This window comes from Nerophis ophidion, linkage group LG09, assembly GCF_033978795.1.
Source record: "Nerophis ophidion isolate RoL-2023_Sa linkage group LG09, RoL_Noph_v1.0, whole genome shotgun sequence".
In the NCBI taxonomy this organism is placed as follows: Eukaryota; Metazoa; Chordata; class Actinopteri; order Syngnathiformes; family Syngnathidae; genus Nerophis; species Nerophis ophidion.
In genome coordinates, this window is record NC_084619.1 from 26,906,662 (window position 1) to 26,927,965 (window position 21,304).

The following is a 21,304-nucleotide window of genomic DNA, read 5'->3' on the forward strand; positions in this document are numbered from 1 at the left end:
ATGGTTCACTTGCCCAGTTGTGTTCATCTCCTCTGCTGTGGCTCTGCTCGCGCTCCTCATTCCTGTGGCTCTGCTCCTGCGCTGCTGTGTAGTGTTTACTTAGTCCTCTCCACACCGTTTTTATCCACACCTTTTGTGTGCATCCTTTTAGTTTTTAATATTTTTATTTTATCAATTATATCAACTTAATAAGCTGTAGATGGTGAGCTCCTAACTGGGCACTTTAGCACACATTCAGAAGTAAAGCAAACATGGATTTTTATTATACTTGATGATAAATTAACTACATTGTATGACTAGAAACTCTTCCTGTAGTTATGAATATTTAGAATGGAACATACTGAATAAAGGCATTGTGTCGGTTGTGCTATCAAAGCATCCTTAAAACGACAAATTAGTCATTTTCTGTCCTGCTGCTATTTGACAGCACTCTGTCAACGCTGCATAGCTAATTAAAGCTGCAATCTTTAACCATGGCTTGTTCTGGACTGCAGGAGAGATTACAGTTCTCGTACTCTATTGGATCTTTGCATGAGCCCACACGGTGATCATTGAGTCAGCAGCATCGGTGTCATCATTATTACTATGTAAAAAGAGCCTGCTTGATTGCATGGTGGTGTAACGGCGCAATAAAAGCATTTAGGTCCTGTCAGTTAACTGCTGCTCCGGCGCATGCACTATGATGATGATGATGAAGGCTCAGTGGCTTGGCAGCGTCACACACATCCTCCACATAAGTGATGACTCATTTAGATATAAAGGCGGCTTCACAAGTTCATTCTGAGTACAGCCTCGCCATGTTTCATCTAGTGTTTGTGTTGTGCTGCATGTTGGGGAGGGTTGAGCGTCTGCATGCTGTATTATTATTGCAACCATGCAGACTGCTGGTGGCCTCGTGGTTTCCAGCCAATCATGTCCTCCCCCCTGGCTGGCCCACTGCCACTCCCCCTTCCTGTGCAGGCTGCTGCCCTCCTGCAATCAGTCGCTCAACGGTATCACACACTATTCTGGAAGCCTTATCTTGTGTTATTTTAGCTCCATTTGCACTATACGTCACACTTGACTACACTTCTATTTTTAGGTTTTTTGGCTTGGTTGTTGGTTTCCAGATGTTCACCTTTTGGGTCCTTCTCATTTGTAAAAAAAATAATATGGGAGGTTTCTGAATGAAGTGTTTATATGTACCTTCCTGTCCTCACCAGGCCTACGAGCTCTCCACTCTGACGGGAACCCAAGTTCTGCTGCTAGTGGCCAGCGAAACGGGTCACGTGTACACTTTTGCCACTCGTAAACTGCAACCCATGATCACCAGTGAAACGGGCAAAGCTCTGATCCAGACATGCCTCAACTCGCCTGACTCGCCGCCACGCTCCGACCCCTCAACTGATCAGCGCATGAGTGCCACAGGTTTTGAGGAGACGGACCTCACGTACCAGGTGTCTGAGTCGGAGAGCATGGGCGACACTAAGGTGAGTCATTAAAGCTCTGTTTCCACCACGCAGTAGAGTTTGCTTCACTTTGATATGGAATTGTTACGGGTGTTGGGTACCAAACTAACTTATCCATACTTAAAAAGTGGCGCTAGACACACTGCATCTAAGGTATTTTCCACATGAGAATAATAGAAATAAAATGTTTTCCAGGATCATCAAACCTGTAATTGGCTTTAAAAATGAATAACTTAAAGGGGAACTGCACTTTTTTGGAATTTTGCCTATCATTCACAATCAATATGAGAGACAACAACACATGTCTTTTTATTTTTTAGGATTCTCAAGACAAAAAAACGCTTTCAAGATGCGGCTAATGGGAGTCTCTATTGTAGCCTTTAAAGCCCTCTAAAACAACTTCAAAATTCTCCGTCAATGTTTCACATATATACTGTGTGTGTGAGTGTGTATACAAACATATGTGTATATATATATAACGTAGTATAAAACACGTTCATAACAATATTTACTGTATTTTGGTCATTTTAAACGTTACCAGAACTTATTTCCTCGGTGCATTTATTTCAGTACCCGTAGCAACACATTTACGACTTCCGGCAACAAACATGCGTGTTCTAATCATGGCAGACTATGTAACATACACCGAAGAAGGCAAGTTTTTGACTAATAAGGATTCACAATCTTATCGTTTTGAACCTGAATATTAGGGGATGAAATTCTGGTTGTAGAAGCTTAGCCAGGACGAAGAGAGAGTGAAACGTTGGAGCAGATGAAAGCCAAGAGAGTCAGGACCGGAGTGAATTGTAGTTGTAAATGTGCAGCTTTGAGCCACGCTATGCCGACAGAAATTGGGTGCATACCCAAAAAGAGCTGGAAAAAAACCATCCTCGGCCAGCTTCGCCAACGGACGAATATTCAACGAGTAAGTCACTATAATATTGATTGTGACTCAAGCACATCATGCTTGTTATTACTACAGTACATACATTGAGCTAGCTGTGTACACACAAAACATAAAATGTGGGCTAATACTTTACAGATACTATAATATGATTGTTCATGTTTTTCAGTCAGTACAGAATGGTGTCTTATCACATTGTGTAGTGCATTAAAAATTCAGCTGCTGAAGCAGAAGTTAGGTTACGGCCAAAGCTGTAGCGTGCCGCCGCGAGGCGATGTGTTGCTACTAGGGCTGCAACGATAAGTCGACTTTTTTCGCCAATAAAATTTGTCCCCGATAAATATATTTGTCGACAATGGTCGTGACGTCTTCAAGTGGGTTTTTCAAGCGGGTCACTCGTAAAAACATTGTCAGTAATAACATGAAAAGTGTGAGGATAGTTCCTCTTATTCTTGTTAAAAACATGAATGCCTTTATTATTTTGCAAAGGGGACCTTGTTTTTATGGCAGTACATTTGTGATACGCGAACATTTAAAGTGGAGACCTGATGTCAGACATTTGGAGGGAGAATGCGCACACAGCCATGGTAAGACTGCTGTTAGCTTCAACCTTGCTAGTTTGCTAACAAAAGTAAGACAAAATTGTGTAAAAAATATCTATAATTTCAGCCAAAGTCAGCCAGCTAAACGTTGTCTGCATCAGTGGTTTGCAACCTTTTTTCTGCGATGTACCCCCTGTGAACATTTTTTTAATTGAAGTATCCCCTAATCAGAGCAAAGCATTATTGGTTGAAAAAAAAATATATAGAGGTAAAATACAGCACTATGTCATCAGTTTCTGATTCACAGTGCAAAATATTGCTCATTTGTAGTGATCTTTCTTGAACTATTTGGGAAAAAAAGATATGAAAATAACTATAAAATAAACAAGTGATTCAATTATAAATAACGATTTCTAAACATTGAAGTAATCATCAACTTAAAGTGCCCTCTTTGGGGATTGTAATAGAGATCCATTTGGATTCATGAACTTAATTCTAAACATTTCTTCACAAAAAAATAAATCTTTAACATCAATATTTATGGAACATGTCCACAAAAAAAATTAGCTGTCAACACTGAACAAGGATATTGTTGTATTTCTTTTCACAGTTTATTAACTTACATTCATATTTTGTTGAAGTATTATTCAATAAATATATATTTCTAAAGGATTTTTGAACTGTTGCTATTTTTAGATTATTTCAAAAAAATCTCACGTACCCCTTGGCATACCTTCAAGTACCCCCATTTGAGGACCACTGGTCTACATCAATTCAAGTATGTTTTAAAGCAGCGCCAATTTGCGATGCCGTTAAAAAAAGGCACTTTAACAACGCCACTAATTGACACGCACACACACGGGCACCAATGAGGTGGTATCATTAGAATAAACATGCAATCGATTAAATAGCCAACATTTTAAGAATAATTTAATATATAATTCAACACACTGAGTCTATTAATGTGCTAGAACTGCCAAAAGTGAATCAATAGTCAACAGTGTGCAGCTCACAAAATGATTTTTGAGCAAGTTAGACTTTGTGTTTTGTTTATGTTCATTGTTGCTATTTTATAATACATAAACAAAGTAATTTTTTTTTTTAGCCCTTTGCCTTTCCTTTCTTTTTAAATGGAAAATATTTTTATTCATTTTAATTTTGTAAGAGCTGAAGGAGCAGCACAGAGTATAAATACATATTTATGAATGAATCAGTCATCTCTGTTGTTGGTAAGCACATGCCTAAAATAAGTCAAGATGTATTTAGAAATCGATGGAAAAATTAGAGCCAACAATGTGTATGCTTTATTAACTAATCGTTAAGATAATCCTTGACTAATCGACCATCAAAATAGTCGTTTGCAGCCCTTGTTGCTACGCTAGAAAAACAGTACCTCAGTGTTCACTCTTACCATAGCAATGTCACTACAGCTTGGTTATTTATTTTACAGGTTAGGGAACATATGAGTAATTGTTTGTGTTTTGAATGCATTTTCAGAGGGATTTAGAGGCACAGTTAATTGCCCCCATTAGCTGCATTACTTGCCACCTATTACAAGCCGATTATTACAAAATAGAATGCAAAAAAACTAAACATTTGTTCTTTTTTCTCATAAGGAATGTGAACGATAGTCAAAATTCCCCCAAAACGTGCAGTTCCCCTTTTAATCTGGCCATATTATGATTCCAATCTATATTTGATTTTTATAAATGTATTTGTGGTCTGCAGAACCTGTAATAGTGGTTTGTTTTTGCATACGTTTAGCTTTACAGACTCCTTGCTGATTTCTGACTGTCTTTTGAAAACGGGTCATTTTGTGGACTGCATTTTTAGATGCAAATTAATGGTGTATTGAAAAGTCGGAATTTCCAAGTTTAGTTAAATTTTCAACTTGAACGCCCCCCAAAGTCAGATTTCCTACTCAGAGAGTGCTCACCAGTGTGGTCACAGTTACTTCAATAAAGTAATCTCAGAGCTGATTACTTTTTAAAAAGTACTGATTACTGTATTTTAAAATCAATTAAGTTAGATTACAAGTTAAATTATTAGTTACATTTTGTTGCCAGCTCAGAGTGTACAACAAACCTTAATGCTCTTATTTTTAGCGGACAAAAAGTAAAAAAGGCTGTATGTACTACATCAAGGGCACGATGGGATTTTTGAACTGTAGCAGAAGTAATAGAAATAATACAGTAGTTGGGATGTACTGATAAAAGGTAATAATAATAAGCGCGGTAAAACTCCAGATGGTTAGTATTACTGTTTTTAAATACACAATTTTGAAAAAATTAATTTGATAACTGCACTTTGATAAACTCATGGACTGACTGGTGCCAGCTCGCTAGCTTAAATGCTAAATGAAAACAAGAGACATTAATTTAAACGAGTGACCCGCTTTTGGGATTAGAACTAAGGATGTTTTTGTGGCTTGTGTGGCCCTTTGAGACACTTGTGATTAAGGGTTATACAAATAAACTTTGATTGATTATAATGTCTTTTCCCATTAAGAAACAACATACCATAATCTAAATTTATAGAAACACATTGCTGTCTAAAAGTCTTCAGATCAACTTGGAACAATGAAATAAAACTTGAAAAACGCTCTCTCTGGGGTATTTTATTACCAGTGTTAAATATTTTAATTATTTTAGGATCATTTTATTCTTTAAAGAAAAAAATATTAATTTGTGCAATTGCAGTGTCTTGATTTTAGTCACAGCCATAAAATCAATGGTAATAATAATTAACATAATTTCTCACTGTGCTTTGGTTTTGGACCTCATTTTTTATTTTGGCCAATAGGTTTCTTTTGGGTGCATCCTTAATGTCTGTTTTCCCATTTGAAATGACTACATACATCCATGCAAGAGTAAAGTATAATGCGTAACCTGTGTATCTGTCAATAAACTGTAAGCTGTAGTTTGGCTTAGCACTTTATAGTCTCCACCATTTTCTTATATATAGTAGGGACTGACACTGCCATTAAAACTATTTTTGGGAAACTCCTTCTGTACATTGTCAGAAGGTGTCTTAAAGTGGTTTGCGTACATGGAGACTTCCTCACAGTTGTAGGTACATAACCATGAAATATGAAAAAAAAAAACAGGCACTTCTTAGTACCTCAGATAAATGGTGGCGGGCGGTGTAGTAAACTGTGCTGGTTAATAAAACAAATAAGAGAGCCTATTAGAGCATTTGGTGGACATATTTACTACAAACACCATTATGGAGTAAAAATGGCTGACTTGTGCAAGTCATAAAACAGGGCACATTTTAAATGACTTATTTGGAAAATACCAAAATTGTGTTTTTTTAACTATATCTGCAACCCCTCCATGGTTTGAAATCAAATTGTATGTGCCAAAAAGCAAAAACAGCGGGTTTTGCATATTATTACCCCTTTTTAAAAATTTGAAAATAAGAGTCTGGACTTCAATATGTTTTATTTAATGGAAACAACTATGTGTTCAGAAATAGTAATAGCACCAAAGAACATACATGATTTACCAATGCAATTACGTGCATCTTGTCTTTTTTATTAAACAATTTAAACAGACTTTTAATTTCTTTCCTATGTAGTAGGTCGTTACATTTGTCTGCACTCTACATCATTCTGTGTTGTACTTATTTTTTTCTGTATGATTTCAGTCATTTTATCAAGTAAAATTTCTGACTTTGGGCATTATTTTTGCTGATCAGACAAAAAACTGCAGAAAAAAGTCCCAAAGTTTTGTGTGTATCAATCAAGCATAAACCACAGTGCACGTCACCGATATGTTAATGGAGAGGAGCGATCACATTACAGAAATTCTATGAATCCGGCACACGTGTGTTAGTCAAAAATTAACTTTGTTATTTAAGTACCTCTGTTCATTGATTTAGTCGTCGCCCTTAATCGGTTTGAATCGAAAAACATAGGCCTATTTAGTTTTTCCTAATTATCTGTGATTTACAAACTTTCTTAGTAATTGATTTAAAAAATCATGAAAAAGTACTCTCCTAACACTGGCAAACATGCAGAAGTAAAATACTGTTCGTGTTTTACATTGTTTCACAAACCAACTCTCTTTGTTACTTGCAAACATAATGTTTTTGTTTTTTTTATGTAAAATCCACCGTATTTGAGACTTTTTTCATTTTCAGTTTCTAATTCTATGGTCATTCTCATAATTGTCCTTATTGCATTATTCATTCATGTCGGTATGCAGAGTGTGACTTTAGAAATATTTCTCTTAAAGTAAAATTATGGTCCAAATAGTATAACAGTTGAGGTTCCAATGTAGGGTTGGTCTAGGGATAATTATCAGTTCCCTACAATAATACTAGTGTATTGGATGAACACTAAATGTGTCTTTAATTTCCAAACATAACGTGATTTTGTGTTATAAACAGCCATATATGAAAAAGAAAAAAAATACGAAATATACATTGCTGTTTATGTTTACTGCCATGATTCACCATTCCACACTGTAGTCAACTGTACTTTACTTAATTTAACATATCTTTACTAACCCAATCCCCATAATTAACATTAACCAGGTGTTTGCGTTAATGCAGCAGCATGTTCTGTGTGGAGAACTAAAAAATCCCTCTGCAAAAGGCTTTGACAAGCACATTAATAAAGCCCACAAGCTGCTTCGGAAAATGATCGCTGTCCTTCTATAAACACACTCTTTGCCGGTTGTGTGTGTGAGGGCTCAGTATCTCCCATACGCTTTGACTGTAAGCACCAAATAATTTGTCTTTAATTAAATCATAATTCTCAGTCCAAAGTCAAAGCGCCCTCGACCGTGGATGTGGCCGATAAGATGCAGAGTTTTATCCCGAAAAGTAGCTTGTCCGCTGCTGTGAACCCTGCTGACCTCTCCTCCAGGAAAGCCTCGTAACACTCCTGAAGATAAATCACAGCAGATCTGGTTTGTGTTAGGGTGAGAAACATGTAGCCTTTTATATGAAGAGCCCCCATGTTTATCTTCTTTGACTGTGGATGGGAGGCAGAGCTGCTAAAATCCAAGTTAGACACCTCAATTGTTATCGTCCTCGCTGAAATAGTTTATATTCCGGATTGAAGATCATTGTTTTTCTACCGCTGCAGTTTTTTACTGACATCTTCAATAGACCCTCAAAGTTCAGTTATTAGTTTGCTGTTGCACTCTTCTGACTCATAAACACTCACATTACTCTGAAACAAAGCAATGTTATGATATCTTTCAGGACTGTGGGGAACCGTATGTAGCATCTTAACCACTACATCGCATGCTAGTTTTGCTACGAAAGCTCCCAAATTGCCTTAGCAAACTAAGATTAAGACTAAAATGAAGTGTATCCCATCAAACAGTTCAACAAAGCAGAAGAACACAACACACAGTAACAATAGATGACACCCAGCATTGTATGTTCTGCTTATTAAATGAGACCTTTTCTTCTGCATGGAGGCGTATTGAGCTGAACATGACTATTTACCCTTTTCACTCAGCAAAAATTAGGTAAAAATTGTTGTAACTTGTCAGTCGGGATTCCAATATCCAGCAGGTCAGTTCTCAAACCGCTGTGAACCGTGTCCCAACAATGGCGGAAAGCCTTTCTCAAGACGTTTTGAACACTACGCTAGTGCAGATTGACGTGGTAGTACTACCGACCCCCCCCCCCCGAAAGGTGGCGGATTCCTCCACCCTCTATTCCGCTTCAACCGCTGTGCCACCATGTGAGACCATTGTGTTTTGTGTTTTGAATTACCCAAACGCCATTTAAACTGCTAATGTGTGACCACCTCTTTGGGGCTGGGCGATTATGGAAAAAAATCAAAATCACAATTAATTAAAGTTCCTACCTCGATTGCAGTTAATGCATCATTGTTCCATTTACACTTACTACTCTACTTTTGGGTGGAGGTTGTCCTTATTGTAGCCAAAGTGTTTCCAAACAAATTAGACAAAATTCAATACAGTATAATATTGAACTATTTGAATAGTGAACTCTGTGTTTTAGTTTTCCTCCATGACACTTCTATGTAGCATACTGTATGGGAAGTGTCACAAGGCTACTTCTTCTTCTGTAGCTGGTTTTCTAGCAGCTGTCAAGCTTTGCGACACCTGGTTGCCTGTTGTGTGGCTACACAACCAGTATGGTATTTTAAGGGCATGGTGTATTTGTAGAGAGAGAATCTACAAGGAGGAAAAACTGATTTTTAACACTGTAGTTTTACGTTAGTTAGAAAAAGTGTCTTTTGATTATATTTCGATTAAAGTTTGCAACCTTTACGTAGATACCTTGAGGGCACAGACTTTCCAGAGTGTTGTAAAGTTCATACCCCTGCATCAAATGTTTTTATTAAATATTTTTGTGAACATGGTTTTATTATTATTAAATGAACAAACATCGCTGCAGAACCTAAAATAATACACATAGTAACAACAAACCACAGCAAATTTCACACATTGAAAAGTATTTGACTTGAGAATTATGCACATGAGGTGGGAGGTGGATATTAGGGAGGTGGATGTCACACAGTTGTAAAATAGAAAAATGAATGGAGTCCACATCTGGAGTTGGTTTTTGAGGGCAGTATTTTGTAACATTATTTTACATATAAGACTCAAGTGTCCCTTGGATGAATCTTTATACATTGGCATGTGTGCTCTTACTGCATCCTCATTGCTGGCTTTTGGCATTAGAGAAATGTTGGCAGGCAGAAAAGCGACTTGCACACAAGAGACGTGGTCTTTGTTGGACCGTTTGAGTTTTACCTGTTCCATCAGTTCAGCTTGGAATCTTTCAGTCATCTTTTGATGAACTTGCGTAGTGATTCATTCATCCGTCTACTTCTCATTGACCCGGCTGTGTCTTAGGAGACCTGAAACCATACACAGGCATAACCGAGAGATTGCAAAACATTATTTTACTTAATGTTCAACGTCATCATCTGTAGGCTATATAATTTATGAACTATTGCACATTTTATCAATTTACAAATAATAACTGACAAATTGTCTAAAAAAATGAAAAGGATAAACTGCAGGTGAAATCTCAATCCATCAACAGTTCATTCAAAACTGAAAAAATATGGGTTGATAGATGAACTTACCAACGGGAGGTAGTAATATGTTATAAATAATGTGTAATGACTTTTGTAATCAGCTAGTTTTTTCTTATTTTTGGCAATTAATTGCATTTTCAGACGTGGGCTGTCTTTTGGTCAGTTTTTCAGAAGGGTGAAATATAGAGCTCAAGTTGTCCTAGTAAAACAAATGAAACATAACTGATTGTGACTTTTTGGAAGCACAGTGAACACACAACTTAATGTGTATTTTAGAACTTGTTTTGACAAAAACAAGTTAGAAAAAATATCTACTAATTGAATGATACACAAGAAACAGACCGTATTAAAAAAAATTAACCAACCTGTATACTGCATATACATTTTAAAGACAACTCCCATGGACATACTCGTGTTATTGCTGTATATCCATCGCCACATCACAAAAGGCTTGATAGGCTGGCGAGTCAGCTGACAATCACATCTTCTTTCTTTGCTCGTCCCCTGACAGATCCCCACTGTATATATTGTAGGCGGCCATTTTTCCAAAAAGCGATTAAATAGGATATGGTTTAAGCTTGACTTCAACCGTCGCTGCAACTCCTGATAATTCTATAATCAAACTTCATTTTAACATTTCTGTAATATTTAATATGACTTGCATATTTGTAAAGTCAGGGTTTCCCACACATTCATTTATTTGTGGCGGCCCGCCACGAAATAATTACGGCTGCCACAAATAAAAAAAAAAGAAAAAAAAAAACGTTTTTTTTTTTTTTGTTTGTCCGGCTTTTGACTCGCTTGGCCACTCATAAAAGCAATGGGACTCTGTCTGTGAATGGAGCTTGTAGTTACATATTATATGAATATGTAAATATGATATAAATATGTATATAAATATGTACATAAAATGTTGTAATTATATTCCAACTCCACGCTCTTCTTGGTCATCGCCACCGCTACCAAATCCCCCCGCCGCCCGACCACACCACCACAAATAGATGCCTGACCTGTGGGAAACACTGAAAGTAGTAACATTACTCCATGCCACAAATGGATGACAATAATATGTTGTTTGAAAATCACACTCTTATGCGATCACCACGATTGCTTATGCCGATTTGAAGCACTCTTGCATGGTCTCATACATCAATTATGTTCTGTTGCGATTAGAAATGGTTTTGGGTACCGACTGGAGACTTGACAAGATCAGATTTTGCGTCCGATTGTATGCTGCGTCACAGGCTTACGTAAAGAGCAAGAAGAGGGGTTGCTAGTAGACATGACAGAAAGAAGGACCAGAAGAGCAGTAGTGAGGCAATTATAAAGTACGAATACACCATTTTAATACAAAATTGCAGTAACATTTTGATTTGTGATTTTATTACCGTAATTTAAATGCATAGAATTGCTAAAAAATGAGTGACGGAAGTCATGTTACTTTTAGACTGTCAATCAACCTATTGTTGTCTCAAGTTGCCACAAATTATAACAATATTTAATCGTGTTTAAAAAGTATTTTGGTTTCCATAAGACACCAATGTTTGCTTACCCTTACACCGTCTTTTGCCGCTGGTTGTAGCCTCCTTGTCGCCCACTCGTTTTGAACCAAGTTGACAGGCTTCATGCTGCTTTTACTGGAGAAGCTCCTTCAGCCACTGTCACTATTAAAACTTTTTTCAGATACTATACAGTAATACAACACATGTGGTGTTTGTTGTTGGCATACTGACTACCTTGGCTGCAGCTCACACAGCGCTATTTCCAGCAGGCCACGGATGTGCAAGGCTCAACATTTCTGATTCATTTTGAAGGGAGAAAATTAAAAACCTCACTCTTTTCCGATTGATAATTGAAGTAATTCAAACCTCAATGCCGATTAATTGTGCAGCCCGAGTTGGCAGTTCATTTAAGCGTGTTTAATTGGGCTGCGCAATGTTTTTTTTTTTTTAATCCTGATGAACTCGATTCGACGCCATGCTTTGTTGCATTCTAGAGCGATGAGATTCGATCAGCACAACATAATTTCTCATATTTAACATGGCAATTTTTCAACCATTCAAAGTATTTATACAATTGTCACAACGACCACGCCTTATTTCACCCATTTTCCTCCAAGGACCGAGGTCAATGATTTGATGCTACAACCAATTTCTTCTTTATCATTGAAGTAAAAAGGACGGGAACAATTTTTAATAGATCATGATACTGTTCCGAGGGGGGAAAATAAACAAATTGAAAGTACAATGTGAAATAAAACTGACGGACTGAGATTGAGGCCTTGTTTGTGGCCTCTGTACACTCCTGGTGTAGTCAGCTGTCGTCACCCTCCACCTTATCTTGTGGGATCTCACCGACATCAGCCTGATAGAAAAACAAAAGAGCAATGGCTTACACATACAGTATATATGAGGGCAATGAATTACAAATGAATTCATAAATAACGATTCTAAGCGCTGAATGTAATATAAAAAAATAATTGGAGTTAATTCACAAAAAGAACAGATAAGGGCACCAGGTAAACATAAGTTGTATGTTATGACAACATAACTATACTCCATGTTTTCTAACTGGTTCTCAAATGGGGGTATATATACCCCTGGGGGTACTTAAACGTATGCCAAGGAGTATCTGAGATTTTTAAAAAAATATTCTAAAAATAGCAACAATTCAGAAATCCTTTATAAATGTATTTATTGAATAATACTTCAACAAAATATGAATGTAAGTTCATAAACTGTGAAAAGAAATGCAACAATACAATATTCAGTGTTGACAGATTTTTTGTGGACATGTTACATAAATATTGATGTTAAAGATTGAATTTTTTGTGAAGAATCCGGATGGATCTCCATTAAAATCCCCAAAGAGGGCACGTTAAGTTGATGATTACTTCTATGTGTAGAAATCTTTGTTTATAATTGAATCACTTCAATTGTAAATCAATCAAGTTTTTAGTTATGTGTTTATCTTTATTCAAAATAGTTCAAGAACGACCACTACAAATGAGCAATATTTTGCACTGTTATACAATTTAATAAATCAAAAACTGATGACATAGTGCTGTATTTTACTTCTTTATCTCTTTTTTTCAACCAAAAATGCTTTGCTATGATTAGGGGGTACTTTAATTTAAAAATATGTTCAGAGGGGGTACATAACTGAAAAAAGGTTGAGAATCACTGTTTTATGGTATAGCGAATTATATAGAATATATTAAATAATACCTAGGCTGAATACAATATTTGCTTGCTATTGTGATTTCAAGCGAGTAGGATAGGATAATATGGGTTGCCCACATATGCAGTCCTCTCCAAGGTTTCTCATAGTCATCATTGTCACTGTCACCGATGTCCCACTGGGGTGAGTTTTCATCGACCTTATGTGGGCTCTACCGAGGATGTCGTTGTGGTTTGTGCTGCCCTTTGAGACACTGGTGACTTAGGGCTATATAAATAAACATTGATTGATGTATTTACAGAATAAATACAAAAAGTCCACATAAAGGTACTGAACTATTCACGCAATAAAATATGTTAGTTACACCAGTGACATTGTGTTTCAAGGCAGACATATCTGCGTTGATAGTAAGTTATAGCAAACATTGAAAGACTGGAAGAAATATGTCCTTAGAGGCAAGCGTGAACTACTAAAAAAAAAAAAAACTACAGTCAGGGTAAGGTAAGCACAGGAAACAAAAGACGATATAAAGCTAAATCTGCCTCCAACAAGGGGAACAGGTGAGACTCCTCCTCCCAAGAAAAAATAACTTGGCTGTTTGCGAAAAATTCAGCTAGTGTAAACTATTGTCTTAGCATTAGCAGCTGGCACTAGTGCCATGCATTTGTTTGATAACAACACCAAAAAACAACAATTCCGCTCTCTTTTTAGCACATCATTTGTACTCCCTGTTAAGCTGGTAAACTCAGAGTAGTTCTCAGATAAAAAATGTGGAGAACTTTGGAGCGATGTTGTTGTCCAAGTTGGCAGCCAGCAAGATATCCACTGCTTCGGTCGGTCCAGAGTTGTAGTTACTAACAAGTGGAATTTCAGAGCTGACCTACTTTTTGACTTATGTCCGTCTACCATACAAATGTGAGGCATAGTTCTTAAGCAATCGATACTTATTACATACTCAAAGGTGATTGAGCAGGTGAGGCAGGAACTCCAGTAGCTATGGCATATGCACAGCAGCTATCTTAGCATGGCATTAAAAGGGTGTTTTTGATTGATTGATTGAAACTTTTATTAGTAGATTGCAAAGTACAGTACATATTCCGTACAATTGACCACTAAATGGTAACACACGAGTAAGTTTTTCAACTTGTTTAAGTCGGGGTTCACGTTAATCAATTCATGGTAAAATGGTGAATGTCTCTGTAAGCAAGACAATGTGCTACTACGCTAGAAAAATTGTTCCTTTTGTTTTAGCTCTTATAACGATAATGCAGCAACAGCTTGGTTTATATGCTGTTAACAGCATCTAAATGGAGAGTTTTTGGTGAAATATGGAAGTTTTTGGAGAGGGCTTTATAGGAATAATGGATTTACTCCTATTAGCTGCAATGTTAGCCACATCTTACGAGCATTTTTTCAATGATTAGAATGCATAAAAAAAGATAAACATGTGTTTTTGTTTTACATAATGATTAGCCACATGTTAGCCACATCTTACGAGCATTTTTTCAATGGTAAGAATGCATGCAAAAAAAGAAAAACATGTGTTCTTGTTTTACATAATGATTGTAAATGACAAACAAAATACCCCCCAAAAGTGCATTCCACTTTAAAAAAAATATAACTTTTGAGCAAGTTGCAAACAACCCTATTAATCATGCAGGTCTAGCCATTGTACTCCACAGTCTCCACATGGCTGCATTGTTCAATTTTGTTGCTGCCTTCAGTAGCCTCCTCTTGAATAAACTCTGTCTACTAAACGTGGCCAAAAGCAGGACACCATCATTCCACTCCATTGTATTTGTTACCAAGTATTTTCCAACTGAAGCGTTCAGTGCCTCATGGAAAATTGACCACCCCCAAGCCGAGCTGCGCCTAGCAAAGGGACATTGTGTGGGAAAAGGTGCATTTTCTGTTCTTCCCATTCCACTGACCCTAACCAACCAATCAATGGATTGCAGTGATTTTCCAACTTTTTTTAATAACAGTCATTCTGAGAAGCACAGATAGGTTATGTTGGTACCCTTCATGACTTTTGACAACACAGCTGTTTATCTCCAGGAGGATTTAACTATTTCCAAACAATGCTTATACCGTACCAAATGCAATCAAACTATACTGCCTGGTGTAAACGGGCTCTAAGGCTCTGAATGGATCAGTGTGGTGTATTAAAATAGAGTTGAGTGTTTGCAGCATCTAAAACCTTCTCACTCATTGTGTGGTTTGTCTGCTTTGGTTTGGACCAATACTAATGCCTGCACAAGCATGCAGTGCCTTTATCCATCCATCCATACATCCATGCCACCAACCATGTTCACATTTACAGGGAGACCGGGGGCTAGCCCAGATGATTTCCTAATATATGTAATTAATCTATGTGAGGAAAAGATGACTCCAAAATGTGTGTTTATTTTGGATCATCCCAGCTGTTTTTTTCCACAGCCATTTTCTCCAGGGAGACTACATTTATGGCATCCAAGGACAAAGTGCACGAACGCTGGCCCTGGAAAATTGACCAATCGCAAAAGGGTTTTTTCCAGGGATGGAGATGGTAGCCAAAACGACTTGATACTTCAGAAGCGAGTGCTTGTTTTGCGTCATCCAATTTCTGTCCTTACTTTCATAGTGTTGTTTGTTGTGATGTGACACAATGAGCTGACGTGCTGTACTGTCCGTACAGTCCAAAACTCTCCGCAGTTTGGGCAGCTTAAAGTTCTTCTAACGGACGATACTTTCGTGCTATTTCTCTAAGGCCTTCACTAAAGTGTACGTACTTCGTCAAGGATGGGAGACCAAGCTTTGCATGTTAAGCTTGCGAAGCTCATTGATAAAATTTAGATTGTGCCTGTTTCCATATATGGTATGGTTTCCCTGCTGGCTGTCTTGGCTTGAGGCCCCTCACATTCCTTATAAGCTGCAGCTGTCTTTAGAGCCCTGTGATTCCCCACCTCCCACCGACCCCACCACTCATTTAGTGATACGGAAGGGAGCTGTGGATGTTGATACGAGTGGATGCCACGGGAACATTTGAGTGACTCTTGTCCAGTTTTATGTGGTTTCTATTTAGGAGTCAAGCAATGACCTCTGCCCCCGCCGCTGTCACGACTTTGGGGGACTTGTGTATAACACTCACTGATGAGGCTCTACAATCTCCATCATCTTTGTCCTGATAAGTCCGGTTGAAGTCACACAAACTATTTTCATATCATGGTCTCGGGGTATTGATCTAGTGCACCATATCAACATGCAAAATTGTTGTTTTCCTGTTGCTGTTAAAATTGTTTACCTTTTTTATTTGTTTACACTTTTGTGTCAAATAAGAACTTTCAAAAGGGAGATTGCATCATTTATCATTAAAGTTTCCTGGATAAATACATTTTACTATTGTATATAAGTGCACCTGTGTTTAGTGGTTTTACTCATTACCTCACAAACCATTAGCCAGCATTTTTTGGAACACTTCTTTATATTTTACACACAGCAAATAACACATCTGTTAAAAAATTGCTGTAATTGTTAAAATGTATCTCAGCTCAATTGTTTTTCATTTTTGCAGCTAGGCTGCAACAATCAAAAGATGAACCGTCCTATCTGATTCTCATCAGCCTATTAGCCATGTGTTCTGCCATATGTAGTGTTTATACTACATGTGAATGGTATTTAATGTTACTCTAACTTGTGTTTTAACTTTTCTTCCTCATAGTTGAATCATTTGTAACTGAGAGCAATGAGTCCGAGACCCTCAGCTGCTGCATATGTTCTTACATAGTGTCCTGGCATATTCAGTAGGTCATTTGCAGGGATCGTTTCATAGTTCAGAGTGTACCTCTGCCTTGTTCGGCCACGAGTCATTCGTTATACAGTCTAAACTTGTCTAAACATTTCAGTTTAAAGTGGATAGTGGGAGGAGAAGAGAAGAAGGGGAAAAAAGAGGGGCCAGGAAGATTAGTGAGGCAGACATGGTTTGATGCTATATGACTTGCTCATTAAATCATATGGAAGGAGAAGTAGCTTTGCAGTTTGAAGATTTTTGCCTGAGACATTTAATTTACTTACCACTAAGGACATCGTTTTCATCTACAGGGGTTCTTTTTTGTTTGTAATGTCTGTATTGTTTAGTTTTTTGATATATCAAAGCATTTTTTATGATAAATTATTCTGAGTATTGTGTTTATTAGGGGTGTAACGGTACGTGTATTTGTATTGAACCGTTTCGGTACGGGGGTTTTGGTTCGGCACGCGGGCGTACCAAACGAGTTTGTAAGCAAGTCTTCACAAGCTGCTCTGCTTTCTGCCTGTCTCAGCAGTAAGCATTGTCTCACCCACACAACCATCTGATTGGTTACATACAAAGCCAATCAGCAGTGCATATTCAGAGCAATGTAACAGCCAATCAGCAGTGCGTATTCAGAGCGCATGGAGTCAATGCTTCAGCGTCGAGCAGACATTCGTTTAGCAGGGGAGCAGCGGACAGCGTACTCTCACCAAATTATAAAAAACTCCTTCCAGTCACAACTATAATTAACATCACTATGAGCCTGTTGACCTTCTAGAAACTTAAACTGCAGCTCAGCTCGCTCGTAGTTCTGGCTTGAGGTGAAGGCTAATTAGCTTTTAGCGTAATGTTAGCTCATTTTTCTGTGTGCGTGTGTGTGTGCCTGTGTGTGTTAGGGGCAGCAAAGCCCTGTCTGTCTGTTATTTCATTGAACTCCATGGTGTTCAGGGATGAATAGTCTCTCATATTGCTATTGTACTATTTTTTTCCAGCTATAGTTACATTAATCATTAGTAATGTAGCAGCCTAGTTTTGAATAGCAGGGTCCCTGCTATCACATGTTGATAAAAATATAACATTTACATAATAAAAGTCAACTACAGGCTTCCCAAATGCTGCAATAAATTAAGCATAATGAAACTGTTTGTTGCACTTTTTATATGTAGAAGAAAGATTTTTTCAGTTTATTTAATCAAAGCAACAACTTGAGGCAGTTTAATGTGGATTAACGTGGGCAGAATTATTATAGTGTTCCCAATGTTAAAAGGATAAAGCCATTTTTTTTTTTACAAATTTGGTAAATAAATAACCCAAAAATTTATATTTTGTTGTTTTCTTACTGTACCGAAAATGAACTGAACCGTGACCTCTAAACTGAGGTACGTGCCGAACCGAAATTTTTGTGTACCGTTAACACTCCTAGTGTTTACACATTTATATAATCCCACACATCAATGACATTATATAATTTCAGATAAGATCACGTTGTAATCTGATGAACGTATATATGCTTTTATGACACCGTGGTTGTGTTAAAAATGCAGTTTGTTGCGGGCTCAGGATTACTTTTTTTTTTAAACCAACAAATGTAACACAATTAAAAGCTAGCATATGTTACCAATGGTGGTTTGAGAGAACAGATTAAACAAAAACATTTGTGTATTTGTTACAATTAGAACTTTGTAAAAGAAAAATGGCTGTTCCGCCCAAATAATGACATTGATATCAATCACGATGGTTTCGTACAGAACCAATGCACATTCAAGATTTTCGAGAAGGATAGTATTTAAAAATGGATGCAACCGTCTGGTTGCAATATTGCTTTTGAACCAGTGAGTGAACTCTTTTCCAAACACTACTTTTGTACCATAACATTATTCTTTTGCGACGTGCGTGTGTATAAGTGAGGGGTCGTGAACATAGTCGGACCAGGAAGTGGGGGAGACGCACTCCCAGCAAATTGTTAAAGGCAGCCGTTTATCTGCTGTAAACTGGACCTTTTAGTGCTAGTTATCAATTCATTGATTTGTGCTGTCTAATTGTGTCTTATCTGCTATTTTGTAGCTCAACTAACTGTTGTGAAAAACTAGCAAAGCAATCATGTGTTTGACAGGTCTTATAATAAATCACTGTATCTAATAAATCAATATAACATTTGTTTTCTTCGCACAGGCTTTCATTTTAATTGCCTGTTATAGCAATCTTCCGGCGATGCAGTGTGGGTCACTTCCAATCAATCAATGAAATCATCAAACCTGTTTTGGGCAAATACAAGCTGCAAACACGAGTCTAACTTACACACAAATGGCACATCAAAACCTTAACAATATATAGCCTCCTGAGAACCAGTGTGGGAATTCAATTTTGGTCTATTTCTTTTGTCAGAGCTACACACAAAAATTTGCGCTCATTTGCAAATACAAACATCTGCTGTACAGGATGCTGGTTTTCAGGGGGACATAGCGTTTATAGGCCTGTGCTGGGAGTTTAGTGTGTTTAGTTTATTCATTTTATATAGCACATTTTAAAAACAACCCCATTTGGCTAAAGTGCTGTACAAAAATAAGAAACCATTTTAAACAAAAAAGGGCACGTAATGTTACATTTACATTGTAACAGAGAGCGTTTTTGCGTTAGACTCACTGCCGGCCGGGGGTGTCTGCCTTCACCCCCTGGCCCCCTACGCTCTCGGCGCGTAGCCTCCCGTCGCTCGGCTCTCCGCGCCGGGCCCAATAGTAAAATATACCTTAAAAGATGTGCAGACTATACCACCTAAATTACTAAAATGTAATTATTAAGATAAAAAAAAAGTACAAAACAAGAAATATAAACAATCAAGATATCCTGCCCAACTGGATTTTAACGCCAAGAAGTAAAAATATGTTATAACCAGAGGTGGGTAGTAACGCGCTACATTTACTCCGTTACATCTACTTGATTAACTTTTGGGATAAATTGTACTTGTAAGAGTAGTTTTAATGCAGCATAGTTTTACTTTTACTTGAGTATATTTATAGAGAAGAAACGCTACTTTTACTCCACTCCATTTATCTACACTCAGCTCGCTACTGATTTTTATCGATCTGTTAATGCACACTTTGTTTCTTTTTAGTTTGTCAGACAGACCTTCAAAGTAGGATCTATCACATGCCTGCGTTTCACCAATCAAATGCAGTCACTGGTGACGTTTGACTCTGTTTCACCAATCAAACAGAGCCACGTGGTCACATGATTAACCACACACTTTTTTTAAAATAAACCTTTATTTATAAATTTCAACATTTACAAACCGTTGAAAATAATAATCAAAGTAAGTACAAAACAGTATAAAAACCGTACAAAACAGCGCCAGGGGGTTGTTAATTCAAAGTAACTAAAATATAATGCAAAAAAAATGTATATATAAAATAAACAAAGTGCTAAGCCATAGGCTCACTCAATCTCAGTAAATAACTTAAATTAGGAACTCCGCATCCTCGTTTTCACAGCTTTTTGGTTGTCAGAGGTAGAGTGTTTTAATGTAGAGTTCTAAATCTTTTTTAAAGGCACAAAAAACAGGTAGGGTATTGAGGAACTTACATTTATGAATATAAAATTTAGCCAATAGTATAATGAGGTTGCAAAGGTAAAATTCATTTCCCAAAATTTTTTTCAATACAGTGTAAAACCAAATACATATTGTTTAATATATATTTTAGTTTTAGTTGCTTAAGAGATATTCCTGGCTCTGAATTTGTTCATTGCTATTTTTATGTTTTTGTGCATTACTTGTTGCCGTCATCATTAAAAGAACAGGTTACTCCTCAGTTACTCAGTACTTGAGTAGTTTTTTCACAACATACTTTTTACTTTTACTCAAGTAAATATTTGGGTGACTACTCCTTACTTTTACTTTAGTAATACATCTCTAAAGTAACAGTACTCTTGAGTACAATTTCTGGTACTCTACCCACCTCTGGTTTTAACCTAGTATGGGGATCCATCCATCCATTTTTTCCCGCTTGTCCCGTTTGGGGTCGCGGGGGTGCTGGAGCCTATCTCAGCTGCATTCGGGCGGAAGGCGTGGTACACCCTTGACAAGTTGCCACCTCATCAGAGGGCCAACACAGACAGACAACATTCACACTCACAATCACACACTAGTGATCATTTAGTGTTGCCAATCAACCTACCCTCATGTGCATGTCTTTGGAGGTGGGAGGAAGCTGGAGTACCTGGAGGAAACCCACGCAGTCACAGGGAGAACATGCAAACGCCACACAAAAAGATCCTGGGCCCGGGATTGAACCCAGGTCCTTCGTGTTGTGAGGCACATGCACTAATCCCTGTTTCACCATGCTGGGTATCGGGATATTTAGTTAAATTGTACATCATGGTGATGTCACGATTGAACGACACATAAAATCCCAGTTGAGCATAATG

General features: G+C 37.4%; 1 protein-coding gene across 6 annotated transcripts in view; it reads left to right on the top strand.

Moving 5' to 3' along the window:
• srfb (serum response factor b) overlaps nt 1-21,304 on the top strand; it is a 78,490-nt gene that overhangs the window by 9,448 nt on the left and 47,738 nt on the right. For 5 of the 6 annotated variants that reach the window (XM_061910695.1, XM_061910693.1, XM_061910692.1 and 2 more), the window contains exon 2: nt 1,203-1,469. In XM_061910695.1, the coding sequence (XP_061766679.1) occupies nt 1,203-1,469 (267 nt within the window). The remainder of the gene's footprint in view (nt 1-1,202; nt 1,470-21,304) is intronic. The other variant, XM_061910694.1, reaches the window with a different exon arrangement.